A 27021-nucleotide genomic window follows, 5' to 3' on the forward strand; every position below is an offset into this window, starting at 1 on the left:
TCGAATCTTGTTATATTTTCGCGGGATGAAATATTTACGCGACACTTCCGCGAGAATTCCTGGCCACTCGGAAATTGTTAGAGAAAAGGACGTGCCCACCGTCGCGTCGGGGATACTATACACGCCAACAAAACCACGTTCTTATAGTATTTAGATTTTTAACATATTTAGATCAATACTCTGTCTGTGGCCATCATTAAAATCGTCAAGTTACTTAAAATTGGTAAAAATTTCACTAAACTTTGATATCTCTTTCCTTCTAGAAGAAAACAGACCAATACTGTGCACATAAGACCGCGTGATCGAAGTGAAAACTTCTAATATAATAAAATAACTTCTAATCTCGGCTCCTCGAGTTTACCCGAATAGCGTTTCACATCGGAGCGTGACGGAACAAACTCATTCACTGCCCAGCATTTGTGTACACGGTGCGCCTAAAAAAGTTTTCACTTCAGATAATTTGAATCTAAAGTAATTTAGATACCAACCCATGACTGATGTGGCAGTGAATGTATTAATATTTGTGGATTAGAAGCCACGTCATTGTACCTATTGCTCGCAAATAGTGAGTAATGATTAAATTACTTAAGAACATTACAATGATTAAAAGAAATCTGCCTCTGGATGAAAGGAATGATTCACTGAATCTGATTTTCCTGAAATAAGCAGATTGAAACTTGTTTGAACATTTATGACCCACTCATGATTGAAATGATTTTTCTACGACGAAGTTAAGCGTTGACACTAACTATCAACGCACAGATGTCACTGGAAACGGAAACCAGTCTCTCTCGAGGCAACAGTTGCGCGCAAAAACATCGAACTATCAGGTTCGATTCGATAAAAGATGGATGATTCGACATCGAGCGTAAGGCCGATCGGTCTCCGAGCTGACGCACTCGAAGATGAAATGCACCCTTGGCGACGTCGAAGCCGACCCTAACGCCCTGTCGGCCGAGAAGAGTCCTCTCTCTCCCTCCCTCCCCTCTCTCTCTCTCTCTCTCTCTCTCTGCCCCTTCTGTTTTTGCAAAAGCGAACGAACAGGCCACTCGACCAAACCAAACAGGCATATTTACGAGAAAGACGCGTGCCCCGCGTTGGAAGCTACGATCATCCCTTGGATATGCCCGATTTCGAATACAAATTCCTCCATATGTAACTTCGAGAAACGGTTATTGGACCAACTAAAGGTTATTAGGTCCGGAGGTAAATGGACCCTTTCCCGGTGACCAAGCGGGGCGTACTGACGCCATGAACTGGCCAATGTGTTCCAGATGCAAACACTTTCGGTTTTATTTATCGTGTACCGTGCTGGACCCGCGGAGTCGGGATAATGGTTTCTCGTTTCTAGCATTTGCTCCTGGGAATGATTTCCCGTATCGAATATTCTAACATTTTTCGATCATGATTCTCCGAGATCCTTTTAACTTCTTCAGATCTTATCAATATAGTTTTAAACACAGACAAATCTATTCTGCAAACATGCTGTCGGAAATTTCAAAAATTTATTGCAAGTAGACTCCACTAATGACGAACGTAAAAATTTAATTAAGTGATTCAAACACGAAGAAAGTATTTTTACCTGTGAATATAGCGAGGAGAACTTAATAGTAACAAAGAGCCTAGTAAAATTAATGTTACATGTGTAATTTGCTTACAGAATAATCATAGTGGTTGGATTTATTTCTTGAAATTCATGAGTTCAAACCACCAGATGTGGGGTGGCATTGTTTATTTCTTTTTGTAGCTTTTAGAAGATTCACATCAGCAAATATGTTCCCTCTTCTAGTGTTCTCTGTTCTAAATCTAGATGTATATATAATTTTATATATTTAAAGCACAAAAATTTCGTATGTCTTCAGGAGAAGCTTCCTCTATCTCTATCGATATTCACCTTCATCTCCCATAAGCTGCGATAGAGTTCTACAAACCGAGAAATATCAAATCAGCCATAAAGAATCATTTCCCCCAGGTATCGATAATGCTCCTCGTTCTAACTTAAAGATACATAACGAGTGTTCGGGCGAAGGTGTAGCAGATTTATATGAAGGGACAAGAAGGAGTATAGTCGAAGAGGGCGCGAGGGGTTTCTGGTTAGCTTTCGCGAGGTCCCCGCACGACGTCGTCCGTGCCGTAGCGCAGCAGTACATTATTTCTTGATGTCAAATAAAGCAATTAGCATGTGCCCTGACCAGGGTCCATGGGTTCTAACCCGAGTAATCTCGCCCAGGGTCCCCGGCGTGTGCGACATCTTCATCAGAGACGGACCCTCCTCTTTCCACCTCTCCTTTCTCCGGCACTTTCCTATCCTACCGCCCCCTTTCGCCGGACGATACGCAGCTCACGTGACTATCCTGCACCCCCAGAGACGAAGGGACAGGCTCACGATGGCCTTGGGAGCTGGTAGGTAGAGTCTCGGTTAGAGGAAAAGAGCGAGAGACATCCTCCGAAGTGGAATTGGAGTAGCGGAGAGGAGGAGAGACGGGGTGCGGAGGGCTTGGAAATGGCAAAAGGCGGCGTGTCCGACCACGATGCAGCCGCTTCCAAGGGAAATTTCACAAAGGCTGACCCGTTGCTAATGAATGTTATATAACCCTTTTAATGCCTTAAGCCTCTTAGATTTTTCAGAGAGCTCTCCACGCGCCTCCTTCTACGCCCCCGCAGCCCCGAGGACTCTTTCCTTGCGCGGTGCACCAGAAGTGGTTCAACGCCACGGGAGAAAAAGAGAGCCGGCCGGGTCGTGCCTCGGGGGTAGGTAATTATGTGGCGGACGTAAATTAAGCTTGTTTAGATTGGGATTTTTATTAAGGTCCTTTATGAAAGAGTGCCGCCACTAAATGGCGCCCGGAACACTTCATCCCTCCGTGCTCCTTTAAATGCTGCTTTAACGGAGCCTCGGTGCTTTCGCGCGTATTAATACACCGGGTTCTCAGCACGATCTACTCTCGTGCATTAAATTTTATTTTTGTTGTTATTAATGTATCTTTTTCGGGTTTCGTGGTTCCGTTCTGGGACGGTTTTCATCTTCGAATCATCCTCCGGATGTCCCAACAAAGTCGTAACCAATGATCAGGAGCGAGGTATATAAAGGCGGAGCAGGATGTACGCGCCGGGGCGAACGGAAGAAATAACTAAGGGTTAGTTTAATCGTGTTTTAGGAGCCGTAGGTTTTAACGTTTTCCTTATCCCCCATTTACGGAGGGTAAGAAAGCACTGGCGAAACCCTGTGGAAGCAATAGCGACCCGATTTTGTTTGCGCCGTTACCAAAAAGACCCGTTAATCGATACCTTTACAGTCTCAGGAAAATTATAATGTCTTTAACCCTAGACAAACCAAGGCGGAGCTCTTGGGGCGTAATGTGGAAGATATGCTACATTTGATGTCGACATATTACTGTACATTTTATAAAAATTTAATTCACAATGTAGCCACTCCTGCAAGAACACGCATAACAGCGTAGGAAATCGTGGGGAAACTCAATTTTTACGAATCTTAATTTCTGATAGAAAGATGGAAAAAGAATAGAAAGAAAACATATGAAGTGTTTATAGAAAAAAGGGGGAATGTGAATGTTAAAGAATGTTCTTTGCCTTTTTTTCTCTATCTTTCTACCTAGAGTTAAATTGCAACAATTGCTGACCCGCGATTGTACATAGAACCGGTTGTTTCGAGGTACCAATCAAGAAAACCGTGTCCACTAACGACGAAGCTAAAATCTTGCGAGCAGCATAACGTCGAGACTTGCACGTCAGTGCAGGACCCGCTAGCAATTCACGATCTAAACAACCGTCAGCATGCGCTTCGCTCGCGTCTGTCGTCGGCCATTCGCCTCGGAGTATCGAAAATCGAAATTCAGCAGCGTCGATTTTCTTGGATAGCTTTCGCGAGGCGAGCCAGGGTATGCTCGCTCGTTCTCTCGATTAGGCTTTGCCGTCATTAAAAGTTTATAAAGAAGCAGAGCTACCAGCAGCCGGGGCACACAGTGGTGAAGAGGAACGAAAGGGGGCAACGTTGGAGGAGCCGGAGGGGGGAGCCGAAGGTGGGCGTGGGTGGGCGAAGGGATCAACACCACCCATCGTCGAATAGGAGCGGAGGCCGACGGCCTTGGTAGAACGAAGAGGGAAAGAGATTCCAAGGAAGTTTTCTCATGTACAATGCATAATGAGGAAAGGCAGACGGCGCATAAAGGGCCTACAAATGAGGCACGGGTTATACATATACATTCCCCCGGGTAGATACGCGTAACAGACGCACACAAACACGCCGGATCCTGGCGTGAAGGACTTCATGTAACATCCCGCCTTCTTCCTTCTACCACCCCCCTCCTCGTCTGCTCCTACGTTACAGCGTTACCGACTTCTAAGCGTGCAATGAAGTTAAAAACTTTTCCCTCTGATTTTAGTTATCCCCGGCAACTTCGAAAACGATGGACTCGTAAAGTTTTCTGTTAATCTGCTGCTTATGCAACGCATTGTATCGGCGTTGTATCGCGTACCCAGGCCACGGTGATTTCTTCGGGAAATATGATTCCGGTGCATGTGGAATGTTTACGCGAGAATCGATTCGTTCCGTAACCGGTCGCGTGTGCCCCGAGAGCAGCGATAAATGTTCTGCGTAAAACGAGGTCGCACGGAGAACACGTTTTTCTTGCAGACGACGCTATTCTACTGAGGTCTACGGCTTAGCCTCCTTTGTCTCTTAGTAGAATGTGCTAAATAAATTTGACTACATCGTCTGTTGCTGCAGTACGCTTCTGTAAATGACTTTCGTAAGCATTCTTTGTCGTTCATTAGAGTATGTTTCAGTAAATGAATTCTGTAAGCGTTCTCCGTGTTTTATCTAAATGGATTTTACAATTTGTCTTCGCCTAGAAATAAACGTTGCAAGGCCAAAACGATTAAATAAATAAACTGATCTGGAAAATTATTACTAAAGCCTAAAGCCGTATTAGCGTCTTGTTGGATTCCAAAAGGAGTTATTTGTGAATTCGTCCTGTTCGCGTGCAACAACCAAGTAGCAGAGGTCCGTAGAATATTTCATACGGATCCGTGTTCTACCAGATTTCAATAATCGGCCGGGATATGGGTCGTCGAGCACCGTTACGGCTCTATCAGTGGATTTTCACTCATGAAAGCGTTGTTGATTGCTTGGCACAAGCCACCGAAGTAATAGCAAGCAAAAGTACGAGCACGCAATGAACCGGGGTGGGGGAGGGGGTGGCATGTTGCATGAAAACCGATTAAAGGTGTTGGATCGATCTTCCCTAGTAACTGACTCGCTTGTACTCGCTGATGGAAGGTGCAAATCGTCGATCGTGCTGGTGGTAACCGTGGCGCGCAACTTCCCCCGTATCGAAGCTAAACACGTTGCGCGCCCCTCTTCCGAGAATCTTGCGCTGATTTCGACGCTTTTGCTTTCCAATTATTAATCAACCCGTCTGATTAACGTCGCTGCACTTACCTTATTCATGATTTGGCGGGGATAGTCCCGCCTTGCGAGGGCCGACTCTGAAACAAACGGAAAAGTTCCCTTTATTCTCCAGACGTTCTCAATTATAAATTCGAAGCGAACAGAAATATTGTAAACAGATATACAGGACTCGTTGTCACCACATGTTGCAGATTTTAAAAAGCAATTCATATTAGTGGACTGTGCAAAATAAAAAATGTTTGCATGAATTGTGGAGCTATATAGACGTGTGTTTATTTTCTTAATAATTCAAATGAGCTGAAATTAATACAGCAGTGTAAATTTAAATGTTCTCACTGTTTTATATTCTACCTACTGACTTCGGTCGTAAATGCATAAAATCTACACCCTGCCTATTAATGTAAATAATTTGACCACAAACTTAGTGTGTACTACACAGTGTGCATGAAGATCCATTCATTTACAGATCATCTAATAAACGTGAAGTATAGATTACATTTCTATAATCTCACTTCACATAGAATAGTTTCTTGTCTCTCAGCTGCTAACATCACTTTTGCCTCTATTTCTTGCTGAACTTTTTAGAGTCATTCTGTTCGCGATATTTGTAATAGATTGTTGAAGGGAAGTTAGTCGTATTTCTGGTAAAATTATCTTTCCAAGTTTTCGGCAGCCCGGTTCTCTAACGACAGCTAATGTGTGCAAGGTTTTGGTCCTCGATCGTGCACACAGTCCCGCATTTTCACTCCCCGGAGTCCCCGGTGCCCCCTTCTCAACGGGTACCGCCGAATTCCCGTAATCTAATGAATGGCCTAACCCCAATATCCTCTCGGTTCAACCTCACCGCCACCTACCCTCTATATACCTCGGCAGAGTATGTACCATGCATGTAAATACGTTCACGGGCGAAAGATTCGGGAAGCGGTATCAGGTTGGAGCGGCCGTGTTGCGACTTCTTCAAAACTCTCGAACCCTCGAGCGATAATTAATTATTTTGACATTATCGCGAGCGTAGCCCCTCGATCCAGCCGAGAGCATCGAACTGGACGTTCGGCCGAGTTGCTTCGCCCTCGATCGTTACTTCACGAAGACTCTTTGGCGAAAATAACAAGCGTTGATTACTGACAGGACAAATTAGTATTATAGACTTCAAGGGACACGAGAACAATTCAGGAAAATCCTTTGGGTTACAATTGGGTAACAATGAGTACAGGATTCTTCAGTGCAGTTGGATGCGTTAATTCATGAATGCTGGTACACCAGACGAAGGTCATCAGGATTATTACGACCCAATAAACTTCCTAGGTATACCATTAGTCAAATTATTTTTCACACCACTCAATTTTTTTGTATCTAATAAATTACTAATGGTCAAATACAGTGAGTAAGCTAAGTATCTCCCTCTTTCTCTCTCTAAATTATCAAAGAGCTTTTGGCTACCATGAGTAAGAGACCCCAAACATCCCTATCTAAAATTATGCCCCAGCAAAATGGTTCCAGCATGAAAGGGATAAAAATCAGCGAAGACACAGTAGCCAGAAAGTCGAGCACGTGCGGATCTGTAGGAACGCGAATCCGGTTCGCAGGGACAAGGTCTAATTACTGGTGCAGCAAGGCGAAGTTCTTTGGTCCAGAACGAGGGACGGACAAGTCTAGCCGGCGGCGAGGGCTGCAGGCTGGCTCGCAAGAGGGTAAGGAAGCGCAAATGTGTTTATTTTCGGGGAATAATAAAAAGGGTCTCTCTCGTGCAGCGGGTCGGTGACGCGACGCGGGCAGCGATCGTACCAAAGTTGCGAATAATGTTTCGGACACGACGCTCGTCTGGCTTTGCCCTAGCTCCTCCACCCACCTACACCACCACCCCCCTCCCTCCTGGGCTAGCCCCCTGGCTGCCTCCCTCCGATCTACACCAGCCTACCCTTATACGCGTGTCCGCCGCAGATTCAGACTCCTAATTAAGACGAGGGTGCGAGAGGGGTTTCAGGGGTTTCTCCCGGGTTCTCCCCGAAGGGAGGTGGGAGGATGTGGGTGAGGGTAGTAGAGAAGGAGGGTTTTCACGAGGTAAGGGGCACCCGTACCGCGCCGGAGGGGTAAGCCAAGGCAAAGGGGGTAAGGAATATTGATCACGGGACCACCACGGCGAGGCAGGGACTGCCCGTTCTCTCCTTCTCTTTCTCTCAGGAAACTTCTCTCTCTCTCTCTCCTTCTCTCTTCCCCCGCCCCTCTTTCACTCTGTTTCTCTCATGCTATCTACCTCGTTCTATCTTCCTCGCTTCCAACTTCCGTCTCTCTCACGTTCTATCGTCTTGTTCTACGCTAACCGTGTCCCACGCTCTCCAACGTAACCGTGGTCGTCTTTCGTCCGCTCCTCTAGGCGCGCAACCGGCACAGGTCCATGCCAGACTAAACCACCAAACGCCAGATGCGTGAAATCAGTCGGTTAGAGGCTGCCCCGCAGCCTTTACGAATTATTGACGCTGAAACCGCGACCGCGGAACAGATGATGCTGCGCTGCGAGCTGTTTGCCGTGCTGGAAACGCCGACGGAAGAAGGACCGACCCCGACATCCACCACGCGGAAGTATAATAAATGCGAGAGGAACAGTGACATCGGGCACCGACCAACGTCTCGCGGTGTTGACGCTATTATTCCACGTCGACTTCAGCCGCGATTGGAACAGTTGGCGCCGATGCTCGACGAGCAGATTAAAAGCACCGGCTCAGGCTCGGTTGGGTCGAGATTGGTGGAGGTCTTGGAGGAGATTCGAGGCGAAAGGATTTGGTTACCGATCCTGCTTAATTATTGTTCTCGCTCGGAGGTTCTTATTGCAATTGGTACTCGGGGATTGTGTTCTCAGAGGCATCTGAAATTTATTCCCGAAATTGGGACACTTATTTTAAGAATTAAACTGGATTGCAGTTGAACATTGAATGCTGCAGAAAATCTAGTTCTTAATTCGTACGACATTCAATTAATTCATGTATTTCAGCACAAATAATTGAAAGCTGCACTAGGATTGAATGTGGAAGGTGTCAATTTCCCAAGCACCTCCATCTGAGGAAAATTTTTGTTCATCGTTGTTCATCAGTACATTTCTATGCTGTACTATCATTGTACTGTCTCCTCATCAGCAAGTAGAACAGGAGTTTTGAACGAAGAACTGTATTTCTCGCGTGCATAATTAAATAACCTAAAGTAATGGCAACACAGTATGCGCGTAATTATTAATTGTAAATGAAACCCCATTTTGAATACGCCATTTTCAATGTACATTAATCAAACCTGGTAACTCGGACAATAGGTACATGTTTGACGATTGAAGAAATACGTTCGGAACTTGTTGAGTAACTTGCCGATTTCACCGAAGGGAAGGGAGCCTAAGATTCGCAAATAATCACGCCAGCTCCCCGACAATTCCGTACAGGTGAGCAACATCCTGATAACGCGGTCCGGGCTCCCGGTACAAGGTCCGTGTAATGTCGACAAGGGAAACAGGACCGGTTGGATGAAACTTCAGCTGGCTGGAATCGGGGTGGGTGGCCTGACGAACTTTGACGCACACGCTCGGTCGGACAGATCTACGTCGTAGACGTGTGCAGCGTTCTCACGAGTTTTCGAGAGATCTTCTAGAATGGTAAGAAGGATGGAGGACGGTCCCGTCCCCGAGGCTACGACAGGGAAAGAGGGAGAGAGAGAGAGAGATCGGGGAACGACGGACGGGCTCGAGTTTACACGACGTAGCGACTCGTCTTTCTGTCCGTCGTCGCTCTGCCTTAATTAAATCTCTCGACCCTTCCCGAAGAACTCGCGGGCTTCTAGCAGGGTGCTAGAAGTAGAGCTCTGCTTTCGTCATTTCTTGCCTCGACTTGCCTCGCCTTGTCTTGTCGTAACGCGTCAGGCTTGCGGGATTTTTCCCGCTAATTGCCGGGACTGTTTACGAGGACGATGAAGTACCGTCAAATTATCCTGCGAGTATGTCTCACGCCGCGGCGCCGCGTGCGCAACTTTCCGTAAGAATTGACATTTCTTCAGCAGATAAGATGTTCGCGTTATTACACGGCGCTACGCTACTTAGATGGTTGTGAAATGTGTTGGGGCAGAACATGTACGTTCGAGTTTGTAAAAATAAGATCAGTGATTCGAGAGAAACTTCAGGATTCTACATTTGAACATAATAATAAGGCTGTAATAAACAGAAACAACCTGAATTAGCAAATAATAGCTTTACTGTATTTGTTCTTACACGTTGGTTCTTTATATATATTAAATTTTTCATAATGAAGATTCAAGTTTTTAATGCAAAGTTACCGGCTCTCTAGAGTGTAATATTGCTACTCATTATAGTACATCACTTACAGATTGTATTTTGCTGTGATTTATTCGCAAGAAACTGTCCTCATTGCGATATGTTCTCAAAATCCAGTCACTCAGAACACTGTAACCTAGTATTATCTTCCGAGATTCTTATTTAAAACAATATTGCGAAGGTTCTGTTCGATGTACCATGTATCAATCGTTTAAAAACCTGCTGACAGGTGCACTCATAGAACTTGGATTCCCCTGGAGACATATGCTTACATCAACTTTGCAGATGGGAAGTTTATCAATTTTTACAGGTTGCAAATGAACGGGCTAGCTCCAGGTCCTCGGAAACGGCAAATGACAATTACGCGTGTGAAAAGGCAGCGGGCACCAGTCTCGGATATAATGGCCGTCCGATCTATGACGGGCCCGGTCTTTTCTTAGCGGGGCTCTTCAGGGATTCAATGCACCACCATTTTCATGGCTCAAGGTGCCGTTATTCGGTCCGGTAACGAACGTCAAGGGCGACCTCGACGAGACCGGAAGAGATCTCATTGTCCAGGAGCGGAGGCCACGATAGGAGGGTTGCGCACTGCCGGCAACCAGCCAACTCAAACTTTGATATGGTTTCCTAAATAACCAAGGCGACCGATACCGCAGCACGATAGTCCTCTCCCCTTGGCCATCCCCCCGTTTGCCCCCTCCCTCGTTCAGGTCTGCATCCACTCTGATCTATGGCGGGTCCAGGCTGGGTATCGTAACTACTGTCGAAGCATATTGAAACCCTCACACCATCGATGACCTAACTCGTCGCCCTCCAACCCTATCTAGCCTACCGACAGGACCGCATCGATGCCCTTCCGTGCAAAACCTTCGAGTGCGTTTGTCGTTCACACCATCCGCAAAAGGTTTGCGTGCAGTCCTTCCACAGCTCGATCGACCGGTCACCAGTTTTAGCAAACGCGGTCCGCGTCTGAGCAATTTGAAAGCGGAGTGACAGGCAATCTGCAAGGTAGCCACGCTAAGATGAGAACGGAGGGGACTGCGGGACACGCGTAATGACCACCGATTTATCCGACCGGGGACGAGTGAAGAATTTGAAATTAAAATCTCCGCTCGTAATTGCACGGACAGAGCTGCGCCCGGAACTCCCGGCCCGTGGGAAACTTTGTTAGCGACCGGTAGCGTTCCACCGAACGAAAAATTAAGGGAATTGTCCTCTCTATTAGTTCAACGGATTCCACTAATGCGCTCGTTGCCTGGAGAACTGGCACCTTCACCATCGAAATTGATTACTAACTCTGGGGTTAAAAATTTCTTATAGTTTATTCCAATCGAGTGGGGGAAAAATTGGACTCCAATCTGAGAGCTAATATCTGAAGGCCACTATCATTAGTAGGAACCAATTATACAGGCTTCAATAGTTACTTTTCTCAGTTGTATTTTTGAAGGAACAGGGAAAAAGGAAGGGGTAGTTTAATAATTTTACAAATTCAAATATCTCTAGCGGGCTTAACAAATTTTTTGTTGGTACTCCGAGACTACCGAGGATTTCAAGATTCAAGACTTCTCACCGTTTTATCACATATTGAATGAAATTTGTACCTTGATACACCATGAAAAGTTTGATAAATAGAAAATAGAATAAAAGGCAATATGAAATCGTAGTACGAGTATAGTTATAATGAGAAAACTTCAATCGTCGAATACATGGGTAAATTTCATCAATTTAATTTATAATTGAGTCAAGTCAAGAAACCGGAGGTAAAGACTTTATCCTATAAAATGGACTCATCAGCTCAAATATATACTATTTTTCGTCTAAGACTTAGCAATCCCTGATTCGAGAACAGGACATTACAGAATTAAAAATCGATTCCCGTAGCAAGTTGGCAGAAAATTGAATTATGGCTCGCAGGGATGACGTTCGAACAGAACTCATCCTGGAGAACCTCAGCATCCGGGGCTTTGCTGGTCGGATTATTCGCGACTAATTACCGACGAGAAAAATTTGGCTGGTCGAACTTTTCCACCGACCTAATGCTCGTAGGTCCGTTAGTTTCGCAGGCGGAAGAAGTGCATGATAAGAATCGGGGGCAGGAATTCACGTGCGCTTGGCTTAGAATATCTTTCGCCTAGACACGGTCGAGCGGCGAGCTGTATCTGGAGGTTAACTGTTTGTCCGCTAATTAGAAGCTAACAGCGGAGCTAAAGTTCGGAACTTTAAAGTTTCTTGCCTCTGCAGGAGCCTCCTACGCCCAGCCGGTACCCTCTTTAGGGGGGCGGACGCAGACACCCCAGGGGCGAACACCCTATCGTCCTTCCAACTCTTCCTCTCTTTTACTCCTTCCTCCACGACCGGCTAGCGTTAATTACTAATTAATTGTTTCGCATGTTTGAGTTTTAAATGGATAAGTTAAACAGCGCATAAGAGGCCTGTGGACCTCCGAAGATCGAAAGAGAGAGAGAGAGAGGGAGAGAGAGAGGGAGAGTGTTAAAGCCAGGTTCCCGCTTTTGCTCCGATCTCTCCTCGTCCGTTCTTCTTTCTTTGTCCCTCTCTTTGCCCCCTGAAACTCACCGCGTCTCTTCAGCCCCCTTTCGCGTACGATTACCCTGCAAACGGTGTACTGTCGGTTAACGAGGTTAGGATGACCGTGTGAGCGAGAGCCGGGCAACCGCGCGCTCGTCCGTTTATTCGTTTTTCACCTCGTCATCAAAACGCCGCAACCCCGCGGGTTCGTTACATACATAACTCTCGTAGCTGGAAAACTTTGATGCGGCCGCTGTATCGCGTGAAAAGTAATGGACTGTGTCACGGCTAGGGTGCACACGGGTCCCTTTGACCACTGGCTTTTTGCGGAAAAACACCGGCCTGAGCAACGCCCGTATAGAAATTGAATGAAGATTTTTATACAATGATTGGCAACAAATTATTACGAGCTGTGCATTTCCTCCTTGGAAAACCCTTTCCATTCAAACTGTGCAAAATGTGTGCTAGTAAGACACTGTATAATAAAATTGAAAGTAACAGAACCAAAGTTACAGACATAGTGTGAAAGTAAAAATCATAAATAGAACCAATGCAACAGAGACAGTATAAAATGGAACACCACAGAATCAAAGCTACAGACACAATTTATAATTGAAAATAGTAGAACCGATGCGACAGACACAGTATGAAATTAAAAATCACGGAACTACAGACACAGATTAAAATTAAAAGCAGCAGAGACTCCTCTGTTAACGTCGTTACCCTGATCAATTCAATTTCCGCAGCTGATTCGATCCGACAAATCAGCCAGCGTGCTCCTGATACCTTCCCGCTGATACAAATTGATGTTTCAACTTATTCTCGATCAAAATCCTGATCCCACGGGAACGTAAATCCCCGACGACTCGCGTGTGTCGCGGATCTACAAATCGTTTTACCTCAATCTTGCGCCTAGGTGGAATCGGGGGCGGTTCACCCCTCGGAAGCGGTAACAGGCTTCCCGCAGCTCTAATCGGCGCTCAAATAAAATGCCGTAATGCCAGATAAAACATCCCATTTGTCTAACGACGATTTTTCTCTCCGAGGCAGCTTCTCTCTTCCGCGGCCGGTGGGGGATGAGGCTCGAGAGGACGCGGGATGGTAATCATCTTAAACACCATTGTCACAGACACCTTGCGCAGCCCCGGCTCTGCCACTCGGTGCCACGCCACCTGATTCTTTCGTAATTGAGATGGATCGATAAGGACAGTCCCCCCCTGTCCGAGAGAGAAAGAGAAAACCAGAGGGTGCTGCTTTTTTAATTCGATGAGCTAATGTACCGACAGTTACATTAATGGTGTCTCTAGGGTGTCGCGCTTTTTTTCCACGGTGCCCCGATCCCCTCAAAACAAAATCCTGAAAGCGGTCCCTTTGCATATTGTCGAGATCCCAGGAATTGAGGATATCATTTGTAAGTTATTATTCTGATTGATCTGGGATTATAGCGAATGTATGTATACAGGGTGAGTCTCGTAACGTGATGATCTCAAATATCTTTGTTGTTTTTAAAGATACGTCAAATGCCTGAAGGACAAAGTTGACTCGTATACAATACAAAAGAAAATTTTGTTTTTATATAATTTTTTTTAGAGATGAAGGTCACCTTCATTTTTTTAAAATGGAATGTGGTATTTTTTAACACATCAATCGATGCAGCTGGACATTCGTTATAAAAAAGTACTAATCTATATATGTCGAAAAGTTAGTAGTTCAGGAGATATTTCAATTTAAATCACCATTACTGTCGTACTAACAATAAGACGTTAGTGTTTACTTAATTGTGTAACGTCTTAGTGTTTATTTACTTGTCTTAGTACGACAGTAATGGTATTTTAGAGTTATTTAAATTGAAATATCTCCTGAACTACTAACTTTTTGACATATGTACATAGGTTAGTACTTTTTTATAAACAATGTCCAGCTGCATCGATCTATGGTATAAAAAATACCTCATTCCATTAAAAAAATGAAGGTGACTTTCATATCTCTAAAAAAAATTACATAAAAACAAAAATCTTTTTGGTATCGTGTGAGCACCATTTTACCATTCAACTTTGTCCTTTAGACATTTGACGTATCTTTAAAAACAACAAAGATATTTGAGATCGTCACGTTGCTCTACAATAAATATATTGTGAATCCCAGCTGATTTCTTGGAGGAATAACTTCTTTTTAATGTACGTATCTAACTCAAAGGTATTTCTGAATATTTTATCTTATCCTTGTGTTTCATCTTAATTTTAATCCTTGTCTTCAAATATTGGAGTATGTCTGTAATTTAAGTACCAATTAGTTATAAATTTTGATCGTTCATGATTATGTGAGTACATCATTTAATCCTTAATGTAGACAAATTTATTTGACTATTCGAACACGCAACTATTTTATTTCAAGTACCTAAAAAAATCAACGTACGACGAACGTAAAATGTATGTAATGTGATTCATATTAAAAATTAGCTCCACATTTATCGTTAAGGATGAAGAACAAAAAGAGCGTTCTATCTCGATGATCCAATAAAGCTTGCGAAAATGTGTTCGGTGAGTGTTCGCCGGAATAGAAGAAGGAGGCTTGCGGATTCGAGTAATTGTGAAATAACGAGTCCGGTTGTTTTGGCGAGTGCCGGGGTAAAAACGGACGCGCGGGCGTAATTCCTTCAAGCCGGTTTGGTGTCTGATCAGATAGCGAATAGTAGGAAGGAAGTCCGACGTTGGTCGTTTCGCGCGTTCCCTCCCTAGGAAGAGGAGGGTTCGGTAAACGCGTGCGAAAGCTTCGACGAGGCCGTCCCTCGGCAACGATGGTCCGTGTCACTGCGTGGCCCTGACAGCCGGCAATTAACAGCCGCGGACTCTCGCCTCTCGTCCTGGGCGCAACGGTAGCGTCGCGCTAGAACGTCGTACTAGACGCCCCGGTAAATAATTGTCCCCCCCGTCGGCCGGTTAAGACACCGATCCTTCCTGTCCCCTCTCCGTTCCCCTTCCTCCAGACCCTTGTTTTCTACCTTTATGCTCTAACACTCTCGGCAGCCCCCGCGTCTCCTCCTCTTTTTCCACCCCTGCTGGTTCCTGCACGCCAGTCAATAACAGACCTCGATTTCGACGACCCGTTTTCCGATCATTCGAGATTTATCCCAGGGCTACCTCGCCCCCATCGTGCTCTACTCTATTTCGCCTTCATTATTTACTCCGGATAGAGAAGAAGCCTATCATCCGTTTTATCCCACTCGAGCAACCGTTGTTACGGTTACCGGGCCTAGAGAACCGAGGAAACCGTGGCCTCTCGGCTTCCGGTGCCACGGGTTGCAACAACTTTTATTAAACCCGCTGATAAGTGGGGACTACTTGACGGACTCATTATCGAACTGTTCTAACGTCTAACTTAAAATACGCAGTTATTGACTGTTCTAGATAATCAGCTTGTTAGAATGTTCGTCGAGACTTACTGTTTTCTTCATGTCCACCTACATTATACATGTTACACATTTCTTATTATCTCCTTCTTAGTATGTGCAAAAATATACGTGATGCTTCTTTCTAAAAGCTGTGTTTCCTACAAATTCATAGACATCTTGTAGTAAAATAAAAGAATAAAAGGGGCCGGTAATGTTTCGCACGGTTCTCTAAAATTCATTGGGTTCCTAACGAAGTAAATCCACACATAACTCCTTCATACTATACGACTCTAATTCTTCAATCGTCGCGAAGAAGATTACTTAATACTTTATCTACCGGAAGCCTATAAATAGGCTTTTCAATAATTGTGTTGAAAATCTACTACACAATAATCCCAAACAAAATTATTAGATTACGTTATAAGTAGCTCTTGCTGTTGTGGGATCTATTAAATAATCCGTAACCATGGGATATAAAATTAAAGGAAATATGGAATAATCGCTGGTAGTTAATGTGTTATATGAATAATTATGAAGAAACAATTCACGTTCATGGTTTGCAGGAAAAACAATTGTGTCACAGAATAAATGAGAAATCTGCGATCAGAGCCAGGTTCAATTTATCGCGAACCCTTCGATTTCTCTTCCGGGTAACGCATAAAGAGGTAGAAGGGCGGCAAAGTTGGGCGCAGGACGTAATTTGAACGTTGACAGGTATTTATCCTGCGCGGCAGGAAGCGGTGCTATGTCGGCGGTCGAGAGAAAGTGGGAGGGAGGAGCGGAGAAGTAGCGTGACGACGTTAAGAGCATTAAGGAGACGTTTTCCGCCCGACACTTAGGTTTTCGTTCCCGCGCCCACTCCATAGATTCCCGGCCTATCGGCTTAGCGCTTGGCGGGCGGTCCCGCGCCACCCCTGGCTTCCTTTTCCACTGTCTACTACCAACGGGCTCCTGTGAGCTTCCGAGAGGAGGACCACGGTTTGTTGCTGGAGCCGCCGTTACTGTTTCTCTCTAGGAAATATTTTCCTAAGCGTAAGAACTTAAGTACTCGGGGGCATACGGTGCTTCCACTCATTAAAGAATTTTCTTCGCGGAATAACAACGTTCTGGCTCCATAGAAGGAACCATGATGAAATTTGAAGCCACCGTCGCGTCGTGCTACGGCTTGTAATTGTTGGTGGCGGTATGCTTTCCGATGTGGTCTGAGAGACTCGGAGTCTTTGAATCGAGTTAATGAGGGAAGAACAAAAAGGAAACTTAAAGGCTGACTTGTACTACTTGCTTTGCAATCATTGATCTCTGCCACTTTGTCTGATCGTGACTGCCCAATTTTATTAGGTCACTCATGGCCGATTTGTTCTGTTTGTCTGACATGGCTGACTTATACTACTTGTTTTGCAATTCTGTTCTATACTACTTGCTTAGACGCTGATCATCTCATTTGTCCACCTCATCATTGCAGATCTCGTCTACTTGTTTGATCATGAATCGTGTACTTCGCTTATCAGATTATGACTGAGCTATACGACTTAAGCGATCTATTAAGAATAGTTTTATCAAATCTTGCTGTCATTCTACAGAGATTTTGGACTCTCTCGGCTATTCCTATGATACTTTCAGGATATTTCTTACGTGTTTGTTTCCTAGCTTCATACTTAATTATAAAACAATTACAATCTACAGTATATATTTATATTTTAAACAAAGAAACGGTTCGGCAGAATCGGTAGGAATGCTCTTCAATCGTCGAAGAATTTCAGGAGACGTTCGAGAACTCCGAGTGCGTAAACGACTACCGATTGGCAACACGCGAGACTGAGCACGTCATAACGGTGTCTTGGCTTTCGTCTGGAACTGATAGTCCTCCTTTCCCCTGCGGGAGGGCTTCGTTAAGCACGATGTTGGCGCGCTTTCCCGCGTAAATCGCGCGGCTGCCGGTGTGTGTGTTCGTTCGTTACCCAACTGGCAGTCGAGGCCGAAGGTGTTTGATATATAACTCGATGTATCGGATAATAATGCGCGATATGACGCGTGAGTTGTTAATTCGCGCGTCGCGTCCGTTGCACATGACGCCAGGAGCTTAACCGACTCCGATGAGGCAGCTCGAACACCGCATTCGCGAACCACGTATTCTTTTCTCTCCGATCTTTCCACGCGAGTTCACGCCAATGGGGAAGCCCTTGTGGATCTCTCGATGGAACAAAAAAAAGAGAAGGAAGAAAATTACCGGCAAATCGACCGACGAGCACTTCACCCCCGGGGACATGGCTCTCCTCTGACTACGAGGGCGATTAAAATCGGATTCCACTTTGTTATGGAAGATGGCGAGATGATTTTTTAATGGAGCCCTTTGAAGAGCTCGACGCGCGGCGACAGGTGGCTGCTCATCGTAGCACCTCTTCAGGATTATTGCGGCTTTGATCTCCTCATTTGGATCATCGATAGGCTCCCTCAGTTCCTCCAAATATTTGCTTTGGTTACAGGTTATATATGTAAATTTTTTTGGCTGCGACGGAGGTAGCAGTTTTAGTTGGTATTATGTATCTTCAGGATCTACAGTTTCGAATAAACGATTCTGTACTATAACTTTTGAACTTTAAAAGAACATCGAGGAGCATTCGAATTTCACGTCTCTGTAAAGTTTCACAGCGATTTTCAAAGATCAAGCTTTGAATTATCTGTTACGAGGAAAATTATGGAAATAGATAGAAATCGAGAAGAAGAGTGCAGTCCTGTCGCGGTTAGACGAAAACCAATTCGCAAAGGGCGCTGTAAGTCGTTGCGCCATGGAGGCCGAGACTGCCTCTAAAATAATGGGGCTTAAGTAGCCAATTTGAAATGTAAAGATCCATCAACATAAATTAAACATGGAGCACCAACGTAAAGGATTGCTTCAGTTTCACTGATAACCGCCTCTGTGAGGGAAAGGGTTACACCAGAATTATTGAGAATGTTTATACCATACTTAAAAATGCAATTTGCGCTATAGAGTACATCAGAAAGGCATACAAATTTATGAAATATACACGATCTCAAGAATTACCTATACATGGCTTTGAATTTAATGTACATGTTCAGTGCACGTGTCGCGATTTAATTAATTTGTAGAAGCGATTATGTACAAAAGCATACTGTGTCCTAAATTTTGATGAGTATGCCCATTAAGAAATTTGTAAACGTGACTGTAATATGTATGATTGTATTCGTAAATCTTTTCTGCAAAGAGTGTTATAATTTGACTCCAGAGCACCCTCTAACATCTTCCAATCTCTTCACAAAAATCCTAGAGGACTTTCAGTCTCCGGCGAACAATTTAAATGATTCTAAGGGTACGGGGCACCGCACCGTAGAGATGATTTAGTCGAATCCCGCGGGCTCGCAGGAGCACTCTATAAAACACAACTAACGCTCGCCGCAGGATCGGCATGTTTCTTCGAATATTGATCGGCAGAATCGTCAAAACGAGAGGGAAAAGCGGAGCCGTGAGCAACGAGAGCTCCAGCAAGAGGTGGCAGAGGTGGAGGAGGTTAGCGTTTCGCCCGAAACTGCACGCGTTGAAAAGGGTTGATTAGGGATTCGGCGTGTTGGGGTCGAACACGTCGGGTATGTTGAAAGGATGCTGGACCGTGCTTGTAGGCATCCGACGCTCCGCGTCGGTTCGAGGGCGCCCGCCAGGTTCGGGGCAAATGGCAGCGGGATGATTGATCGCCCGGCTAATTGGATGATCGATGACTCAAGTTCATCAGTGGCTGTTCAGCTCCTGGCAAAGGATGCCTCGTTCGCACGTGAGCTACCCCGAGCGTTCCTGTGAACGCGTGTCTGTGCGAGGCGCATCACGCGTCTGTGTTCGATCCTGTGCCGGGAAAACTGGTTCGATGTCTCCGGCAACCGTGAAACAAACTCATGCTAACTGAAGGTCCCCTCCTTCTTCATAAGCCTTGAGACTTTCAATATTCCTTGAAACAGTCAATGCAGACAATATTTTCAACCAGATTGTGATTAGCAATTTTTATGTAGAATTATTACGCTAAATTAATTTGTTCAGATTTGTAACGTTGAAATGCAGCTTTAGTGTCTAATTTAGTACGTAGACTTTGTTCGACTCGTTTAGATTCTGTAGTTTTAGAATAAAAGCTAAATGCAGTGCATTTTGTCAGAGTTGCACTTTCACCTGGTACAGTATATCAATTTAAACGCAGTTATTTGTCACGTTGAAGTACAACTGTAGTACCTCCTTTGATACATAGACTTTGTCTTAATTGGTCAGTGTATATAGTTTAGAGTAGAAGCAAAAGGCTGTGCAGTTTTGCTAAATTAGATTGTCAGGGAAAAAATTGATTCGATATTCATGAAAGGACTAATTCTACGTTTATTTAAATATCGTCCAAAAGTGGTGATACATAGCTGAAGATGTTTGAATCAATTTTCCTCACGAGTCAAGTTTAAAAGGAGATTTTATAGATCCTTTTACATTTAGCATAGTCATTGAAAATCCTACTAACGAACTTCCTAAATTGTTTAAGCTTGGTTATCAAAATGATCAGCTGGATATTTATAACATTCAAGAATTGTAATAAAAATAAAAGAAACATCACATAAAATGGCTGAATTGTGCGGTCTATAACTCAGTCTCCAATTAAGAAGCTCCACAACAAGAATAAAATCAGTATCCCGAGCATGCATCGACTGAAGAAAGTCCAGTTTCCCAGAATCCTCTGGTGCGACAACTGGGCAGAAGTTAGGATAAAACAAAAACGATTGTTCTTTCCTCACATGCTCGTACAATTTCTTGTAGGGTGCAGTGAAGTGGATTAACAATCCGTGAACTAACGGGCCGGACGGTGAGCGAAATATTATCTGCTCCGCCTTTAAAAAGGCCAACACCTCGGTAAACGGTTTCGGGTTGTACGAAAGTAGATTCCAGAGAAGGGTAACGTAACCGGTGGAAAGCTTAGTTCACGGGTGTATGCATGATATACGGTTGGCACGTGAATGCAAATCAGACCGTAAATCACGGGAACAATGTCTTAATGTCCCGGTCATACGACGCCCACTGGCGCTGCAAGACAACAGCCTTGGTTTTCGCGGGAAGGAAAGGGTGCCTTTTCGGATATTCATAGGGAAATAAATTAGTAGGCACACGCGTCGCCAAGGAGCCATTACCGTTACCCCTGCACAAGTCTTTTGCCTCGCGGAAGGGCCTAAAACTTGCTGTAATTACACCCGCTTTTATCACAAAGAAATTTTACGCTTCTCCTCGCGGAGAAGGGTGCACAGAATGCCGGAAGATTTAAAGAAGAAAAGGAGGAATGAAAGAAGAAGACTATCTTTCCCGCGTGGTGTTCGTTTATGCCATTTAACTTGCAAATCCTTCCGCCGGTACCGCTGATACTCGCGGAACATGTGTGGAAACTGAAGAAAACTCTTAGCCCTGCCTCGCTCCGAAGAAGTATCAAGAGGGTAGACTGTGGCAATGGAAAAAGAGAGACAGAGAGGTGGGCGTGTGAAAAATCCGGAGGAACAAAGGTGCACGGATCTGTCTGCAGCAGTGGAAAGTAGCGATCCTTAACGTGGGGATGCTGGGAAGGGATAGCGATACGTCGCGTCGCGTCGGATGAAATATTTCTCGTGTACAGCGACGAATCAAACGGAATCACTAAAATGTCGACCAACTTCTGTGTTAACAACGGGTCCTGTTCCCAATCTATATTAAGACGAACTGGACGACACATTAAATTTTTCAATATAATTTTTGCAATTTTTTATCGATTGGTCAGCTCATAAAGTCGTTTACAAGAACTCTGAATATAATGACTAGACAGGAGATCTTTATGCCAAATAAACATTTTCTATCCGCATTGCAACAAACTGAAGTTCAGTCAGTATTTCTAAATTCTTCTAATGTTTTCAGTGTTTCAAATTACGCCTGCTCATTTTTGTCTCAAATCCATGATATCCGCTGTCGAATAATGACTACGTAACAAATTTCATTTTATCTCCCGATGGACAAAAGAAATATCAAAGTGTGTACCCATAAAAATGGGTCCAAAAATCGTCCACGACAAATGATCACAGAAGGACACCATGAAGATCCAAGTTTTGCAACATATGTCAGCCAAGACAGTGACATGTTCAGCGATAAAATCGTGTCGATGGTTATCACACCGCAATGGCGACCGTAGAAAATGCATTGGCGCGAAAAATTGCGCGATTTCTCCGCGTTACGACTGACACACTGTACAACTGTGATCCCCGTGGGCGGCGCGATAATGATATTCAACGGGGATGTCGGTTTTACGAGCGATTATCGCCACGGAATCCTTCCTCCCTGGAATACTGGTAACGTTAGAAGGAGGATGCAGCTGAAGAAGCTAAGATTTGGCGCCGGACCCGCGGCGCACGTAAAGGGAATCGCGCCATCATCGTAAACCGACTAACCCCCATACCCGCGGCCGTTTCAAAGAAAGAGGATGGGGCTCAGTGAAGACTCGAAGCACCTCGACGTAAACTATCTGGCAACCGACTCTGATCGCAACCACTTCTCCATCATCCTCTCATCTCCGCTAACGGTGGAGTGCTGTTATAACGGGGAATCTGTATAGCTGATGCACCCTTAGCAACCCCTCACCCCCGTTACATTCTCATAGAATTCTTTCTTCGAGTCTTTGGTCCCGTCTCTTCATGATCGTCTTTCTGGATCGAGCAATGTCCAGATGCTTTTTTAATTCCTATTTGTAATATCTAAACTCTGGATTTTATGAATTTACTAAGAAATTAATATTTTATTCTACTATTATATTAATAATATAAATATATTATTCTTCACTCTCAATAAAATTGTTCACGAAACAAGACATTTCTATGTTCCATCAAATTAATACAATTATTGATAATATACGCAGGCTAGACATATTATACAAAATTTTTCTGTGGATTTCAACACTCTTTTCATCATCTTTACATACTGTACATTTTCTTTGCTTGAACTGAGACTGGTTAACAGTTCTATACACAATGATAAGATCTTTACATACACATGTATTTCTTTTCAGAATGATTGTATTTTATTAGTTCAATACAATGTTACAGTGTTTCTAAATTCATGAAACGTTTCTACTGATTTGTATTTGATCTACATCAAATTCGCAGTAATTATTGTTTTGTACGAATGTATTTTAGTATGTGAATGGTAATTTATTGTTCAAAGCACGTAATGAATTGGATTTATGGTAAAAACTTCTAAACAACCAGGAGAGTCTTGACGCGTCGCTGACAAAATTGGTATAAATCGAGCTTCATCCCCCCTGCCGTAGAAGAACTACCGCCGTTGAACCGTGCGGTATCAATTTTTACTGAACCGTGACTCTCGACGTCGAAACTTCTTCGAATATTAATTCCCATCTCGAAGACGATATAGCCGGAGCTTTTTACAAGCGTGCTCTCGTCCTCCTACTTCCGTTTCTTTCAGTCTCGTCTAAGATTTCACCGTAACGGCAGAAATTTCCGCCGATAAATCCACGGGCGCAACAAAAATCTCCCTCACTGAAGGCGAACGGGTAATCGTATTCCCGTTTTAAATGTATTCACCGGGCTACCCCCCTTTCTTCGCGTCAACTCTCGTGCGCTTGTATCCTTCTCGCTGTATGCACACAAGGATGTGTGCCTCGCGTTATCCGTCTAACGGCCGAAGGGAGAAAATGGTATAAGAAGGTAACAGGTTTCGCAGAGGAGACCCAGGTCTCGCGCGGAAAACACATGTAAGGGCTGCAGAGGGTCGGGGTTAAGGACGGCTGCCGGAGGTTTCGACGGAGGGCAAGAAAAGAGGATTCGGACGGCTTGTAATCTCGGCTCAAGGTGTCGTTCGTCGCCTCGATATCCTGCTGGACACGGAGACGAGCTTGAGAACCGTAGAGATTAAGGTGTGTTTATTCTAACCCTCGCAGAAAGACTGAAGTCGACAGGGGAAAAGTATCTAGAGTGAGAAAGCGGATCCTTACACTCTATATCTGGACTTAAGACTTGGTACAAATAAAAAAGACGTCCATGATAAATTGACATTATAAATTAACCCTTTGAGAACGTCTTGTATTCAATTTCCCGATGGGTTATATACTCATATTTTAACATGAAAACTCTTACATAAATGTATTTTATAGGAATTATACAAGAATTTTCTAATATTGATTCGTACATGATAAGATATTACAGTGAACACGCTAAAAAATATTAGTCAGAAATTTCCTAATAATAATTCATAAAGGGCAAGATTATATTCTTGGCTACATAAAATTGACATCTTGCAGTAAATATACCACAAAATATTCCCTGAAATTTCCTAATAATAATTCATAAAGGGTAAGACCTTATTCCCAGCTACATAAAATTAACTTCTAGCAATAAATTTGCAAATTTCCCGGGTCCCCGAAGACGCACTAAGGGCAAATAGGAGCGAAAAAGGCGAAGCTCCGTTGCCTAAACTGCAGACAATTTTGTACTTGTAAATAGGGTTCGCAGGGGGAGGCATAAGTAAATTAGGCCGAACGAGACGAAAGGTTTTGATAAGGATCTCTCTCCCTCGGCTTTCTTTTTCTTTTTTTTTTTAGAGCTGACTCCCTGGGAATTGAGACGTCATCACGATGCTCTAGCTCGTTTGCCTTGGCTTCCTTACCCCCTGGCCGTTCCGCCTCCTTCGAGGGCCGTTTAATGCCAAAGCGACGCGCGTTTGCCCTCGCAATAGAACGCTCGCGCCTCGTCCTTTGTTTCGCCTTCATGAGATTTTTAAACAGCGCGAAATGAGCTTCGCAGCTCGTCGCCGGGAACGAACGATTATCGTCTCTCAACCGGCTGACTTAATTTCTTCTTCCGTCCCCCTTCGAGAACGACGAGGAATTTAAAAAGGTGGCCCTTCCAGCGAGTGCGTCGTGCCCTCGCCTTTACTGCAGCGTCTGGTTTGGAGGAAGGTTCGATTGGATTGGACAACGAACTTTTTCATACAAGGTATCATTTTTACCCTTGTGGCATCAGCTGAGATCTTCTTGGGCATCCTAGCACATCGTAGTCGTTCCTCCAAATATCAGGTCGTTAAGTATGAAACTTGACAAATATGTTTGATATTTGTGTTTCATACTTAATGACCTGATAAAAAGTATATACTAATTGTTCAAGAAAAAGAATCCTTTAAAAAAAAATTGAAAGTTGGTATCCAGGTGTCAAAGCGTCGATATAAAGATTAAAGTGGAAGCAAAGTGTACAATAAATTACAAAATAAAATTTCTGGACTGTGATTATCTTTAATAAATGCTCTAGTGACTTCAAACACTGTTCTCCAAATCTCCAATGTCCGTACAAATAGCCTTTGCAATATTATGAAACTAAAACCAGTATGAAATGACGTTAAAAATTGCAGTTTTCTCTAACTCAACGCCACCATACATCCACAGAGAATTTTATATCACAAATTTATTCATCTGCCCATAAAGTTTAGAATGGTTTAAAGTCTAGACCGAGGTATCGTGCACCAGTTAATATTCAGCTCGCGAAGTGGGCGTTCCTTGCGGTATGGAGCTAGCCCGATCCGCCAAAGGCCAGTTAAAAATCAAAGACCCAAGTTTCCGGGCGGAAGAATCGGACCGGAGGATTCGGTTTTGCGGGGGTGGCTGCAAGAAGAAAGGATGGGAGCCGGATTCCAAGCATTTGTATCGTTTTGTCGTACTTCAGTGTCGGCACGCGTATCGTATGGCATCGCATTATTGCTTTTATGGCCAATAAAAGGAAGGCCGCTCTCCGGCGAGGCCAGCACTGTGCCTGTCCACGGCAACGATCGTCCCCTCGGTCCTTGGACCGTTCTATCCTGAAACCATCATCCACTATTCGCTGCCCCCTCTGCCCCCGGCGGTGGCTGCCGCTGTTATTGCTATTGGGTCGTTCGTTCGACCATCGGAGGTGTTGCGATTGGTTTCGTATTTGGACGGGAATATAGTCCGGGGACTCCCCGGCCCAGTTAACCGTTCAGTCACCCTTTGGGACGAAGGAAACGACACCTCCCGGACCTCTGACACCTTCTTTCTCTATCCACTCTATCGCAAACACGGGTCTTCTTGGTCAACATTTACGACACCTCGGACATCCTTTGTTCTGTGAGCTTCCTGATCTCTCTTTATGACCCCGTTCAGACACGGTGGAAATCGCGCGTTTTCGATCGCACCATTTTTGTTTTCGATAGTTCGAAAATTGTTCGAAAAAATGATTGTTGTGAACGAATACGAAGACGCTAATGTAAATAATATCCGCGCGGTCGAAAGAACGAAGTTTCAACCGTGTCTGAACGGGCTCTATCTTCAATTCTGATCTGCGATTTTCTTGTACGTGGATTTATATTATATTTTTCAATTCCACTCTCATCTTAAAATCAGGCAAATTTTGCCCGAACACTCTGTCGAGATTTATTATTTGCAAAATGACAGACACACACACTCTGTATTTCTTCTTAAATCTCAATGCACCTATTACGAAGTAATAATTTAAGTCTTCAAAAGTTCGAAAATTTTTAAATCAAGCAAGCTCGCGGCCGAGATTTATCAATTAACTATGACTACGAATTTCTTCCTGAATCTTAGTATACTTATCACAAAGCAGGATCCTGCACCTACAATTTAAGCTCACAAAAGTTTGAAAATTCCTAGGAGAATACATTCTAGAATCGAAACAAAAATCATGGAAATCGTGAAAATTTTGTCCGAGCACGTGGTCGGGATTTCTCGATTTCTCAAAATGAGCCTGCATCTCTTCTTGCGTCAAACTGTACCTGTCACAAAGTGCAACGCTACACCTTTAATGTTGGTCCTCAGAAGTTTAAAAATTCCAATGGAAACTCATTCTAAACTCGATTCGAAGAGATCCATTAAAAGAACACATCGAGGATCACATTCCGTCAATATTACAATGAAAATATTTGAACAAAAGGTCCGCAGAATATTCCGAACAACCTAATATAGCAAGAGGATGAAGATTGTGGACACCGTGGTGAAGCAATTAAAAAAAAACTAGTAGTAAGTCTAAACAATTAAGTTCCCGTGTCAGAGGCGTCGACAGACAATGGTGGACCGCTTATCTCGCGGGGCGCATAAAAGAGGGACACTCGCGAGACTTGTTCAAGGTAACGTCGTTAAGGATAGGAGCGTTGTCATTCTTGCAGAACGCGAGCTCGTCTTTTCGGAGGAGAGTGGCAGCTCGTTGCACCTACAGGCAAAAGATAACCAGCTCGTCCCCGAGACATCAAGCACCCTCCTACCCCCTCCTCCCGGTTCGAGCTTCGTTGTCCCGAGCGACGATATATCTCCCGGCCCGGCGTCCGCTTTCGTCGTCATT

At 44.2% G+C, this 27021-nt stretch overlaps 1 protein-coding gene across 8 annotated transcripts in view; it reads right to left on the bottom strand.

Moving 5' to 3' along the window:
• The window catches only part of LOC143207473 (uncharacterized), a 398430-nt gene that overhangs the window by 81860 nt on the left and 289549 nt on the right, over positions 1 to 27021 (bottom strand). For all 8 annotated transcript variants that reach the window (XM_076420989.1, XM_076420988.1, XM_076420987.1 and 5 more), the window contains one exon: positions 5462 to 5508. In XM_076420989.1, the coding sequence (XP_076277104.1) occupies positions 5462 to 5508 (47 nt within the window). The remainder of the gene's footprint in view (positions 1 to 5461; positions 5509 to 27021) is intronic.

Source organism: Lasioglossum baleicum, chromosome 3, assembly GCF_051020765.1.
Source record: "Lasioglossum baleicum chromosome 3, iyLasBale1, whole genome shotgun sequence".
Classification (NCBI taxonomy): domain Eukaryota; kingdom Metazoa; phylum Arthropoda; class Insecta; order Hymenoptera; family Halictidae; genus Lasioglossum; species Lasioglossum baleicum.